The following is a 2,915-nucleotide window of genomic DNA, read 5'->3' as shown; positions in this document are numbered from 1 at the left end:
CCGAACTAGCAATCCTCAACAACTTTTTAATTTTTACACCAGGAGCCAAAGTTCTTTTTCAGGAAATTACATCCCCGGCAATCAGCGGTTGTAGGATTAAGCTGTAAAAGGGTTCATACACTGCTAGTTGACAGTGTTGTACATATATTGTACATGAATTGTCAGCTATAAAGTGTCAAATTGAACTTGGGCTTTAAAATTAGCTTCTGCTAGTTTTTCTACAGTATGAGTGGTTTTGAAGTTGCGGACCTAAATATATTTATAAGTCCTTTAGAAATTACGGAGCTACTTTTTGGATTAGCGCTGCCCACCACTGGTAGTACCTATAGTTCAGTACTTACTGATCCTCGGTACTGATATGAATACTGTGTATCCTGTTCTCAGAAAGCAGAGCTAAAGAAGCAACATAATATTGACATGTACTACTGCTGAGTAATGGACTTTGACCTAACATGTGGAGATAGGTGCAGACCAGATGTGAGTGTAAATAACAGAGCAGTGTTTGTGACAAGAAGTCAAAGCTTTTCTTTTAATAACTTACTAGTCAAGCATATTTAGTTAATTTATTTATTAAACTTTATTTAATCAGACAAATCCTGCTGAGATCACAGATCTCTTTCGCAAGGGAGGCCTGAAACAACCTAACAAATGCATTTTTATTTTTTTGTTATTGGTAGAAACCAAAGTACCCCCAGAAATTCCCTGCAAGCACAAAGGAGGATTCCACAAAGAAAGACCCCAAGTCTAACAGAAATTGTGCAAACTGTGATACAAGTACCAAATTTGATATGACAATTGTCTTTAAGGTATTTGGCAAACCTTTTGATTGACAACTTGAAAATCCAAGATAGTTGTCTTTTTTTTTGTCTTGGCGGTGTCGTTTCGCTGCAGCGTGAAGCGCTGGTGGTAAAAACAAAAAGCGGGCTCCGCGACATCTGCAGGCAGCGATGCTTTGCCACTTCGACGGCTCGTCAGGTTCTGGGGATGCTGCTGGAGATTAAGGAACAACCACCTGGACTGTGAAGCTTCTTTTAGCCAGGAGGATGCTGTCGGCTTCTTCCGCTAACGAGCGGTAGTCCCTCTGCAGCAGCAGTGGAGAGTTGGTCAGAACAGCCCACAATGCAGCTGGGAGCTGTTGGAGGAAGAGATGGATGAGGAGGAACCCTCCATCATCTGTACCCAGCAGGGATAACATGCTCTCCATCAGCTCCAGAGCTGTGCCATCATACAAGCTGGAGAGGGAGAGGAGCTTCTCAGCCCGTTGTGTGTCAGAGAGGTGCAACGCTGCAGGAGCAGCTGCTGGAGGGCGATGTATTTCCTGTGTGCCGGGGGTCCTAAAGCAGGGCCATTACTCACCGGCTGGACAGCAGATAGATTTGCACACTTTATAAGGCCACAAAAACTCATTTTATCATTTTATGAAATGTCCCATGAGCCTTTGCTGCTTGAATGTATGGCAGACTTTCTACAAGTGCACAGACTAAAACTAAAGTGGGCCATCACACTGGCTGCTAGCTTAATCGTTTAAAGGACTTTTCTTAAAATAGTTTGTATTTCATGTATTATTACTGAGTTTGTTCCACAGTCCTGGATAGATATTCATTTTGGCCCTTTTGGGGGAAATGTTTGGGCGCCCCTGCTTTAGAGTCCTCATGATAATCTGGATGTCCTTAAGATGGCCAGAAGAATAAAAATCGGACCAGAACTGGCCCACTTCACCATTTGATTTGGCCCACCAGCAGTTGTTACTAGGTTGTAATCAGTTTTTTTTTTCATGTAAAGTCATTCGATTCATTGGTCCAATGACTATGTAAGGGGCTGTAATGTAATTAGTCAAAACATGGGCCACTGCACTGGCTTAATCATTAAAAATAAAAGGACAGTATTTTTAAAAGTAGAGGAGTTGTTTGTATTTCATGAATTATATTATTACATTTGGCCGCAGTCCTCAGGTAGATTTTCATTTTGGRGAAAAGCTTTGTGCAGCCTTGATATATGTATATAAACTGAAACAGCTGGTCTAGTGCATCCTAAATTTAACATCCATTCATTCTTTTAATACAACAGTCATTTCTGCAGTTTTTGGGGAGGTCACCTCCTAATAAATGTCCTTACAGAAAATCTAACTGCTCATTTTAAATCAATACTTCGACTTTTAATACTTAAGTACAAAAAATATCAGATACTTTAACACTTTTACTCAAGTAATATTCCTAAAGCAGACTTTAACTTTTACCAAATAAATTTTTTTGGTCAGATACTTGTACTCAAGTATCACTTTGTAGTACTTTATACAACACTGATCCATAATATAAAAGGGTATCATTCTGGTCCACCTCTCCATGGATAAAGAGAATGACACAATCATGAACTGCTCTGTGATCAGTCTGAATTTAATTTATTATCAGCTAAGAATAACTGATTCATCATTATTTTGTGTTCACAGGCTATCAGTCAAGCTTGTCCACCCAACCAGCCTCCACCTTCTACCACCTGAAATCATCTGTATCTGGATGAAAYGTCAACGCTCTGAAGATCACGCCTCTTAGAAACATTACTTCTCTTATATCTGTTTTCTATGTTTGTCCAATATATCTAGAAATGTATAATCAGAAAGCCTCTCCACTTATGACCTCTGACCTGGACTCTTCTTTCCCRCAGTTGTTCAAACTAAAAGTTTAATGTAATGTACACAGTGTCTGTGCTGTTTACATCCAGGAGTTTTGGGCCATTTGACTCTTTGTAAGTGTCTGGAAGAGTAATACAGATGGATGTACTTTATGGCTGAAGGAAAAAAACTGTATAGGTCCTCTGGACGGGTTCTTCTTTAATGAAACGTTTCGTCTCTCCTCCAAGAGACTTCTTCAGTCAGAGAGTTTCAGGTAAAATTCAGGCTTTAAAAAGCCTGAATTTTA

The 2,915-nt window shown here is 39.8% G+C and overlaps 1 protein-coding gene across 1 annotated transcript in view; it reads left to right on the top strand.

The window, feature by feature from the left end:
• tmem176 (transmembrane protein 176) overlaps window positions 1-2,629 on the top strand; it is a gene marked incomplete at its 5' end in the record, with an annotated part of 14,360 nt that extends 11,731 nt beyond the window's left edge. The window contains 1 exon segment of the mRNA XM_014029488.1: window positions 2,447-2,629. Coding sequence (XP_013884942.1) covers window positions 2,447-2,497 — 51 coding nt within the window. The 3' untranslated portion in view covers window positions 2,498-2,629.
• Between the last annotated feature and the right edge of the window lie 286 nt (window positions 2,630-2,915).

Source organism: Austrofundulus limnaeus, unplaced genomic scaffold, assembly GCF_001266775.1.
Source record: "Austrofundulus limnaeus strain Quisiro unplaced genomic scaffold, Austrofundulus_limnaeus-1.0 Scaffold913, whole genome shotgun sequence".
Lineage (NCBI taxonomy): Eukaryota > Metazoa > Chordata > Actinopteri > Cyprinodontiformes > Rivulidae > Austrofundulus > Austrofundulus limnaeus.
Note: the sequence above shows the minus strand (reverse complement) of the source record. Positions and strands in the feature narration are given on the sequence as shown.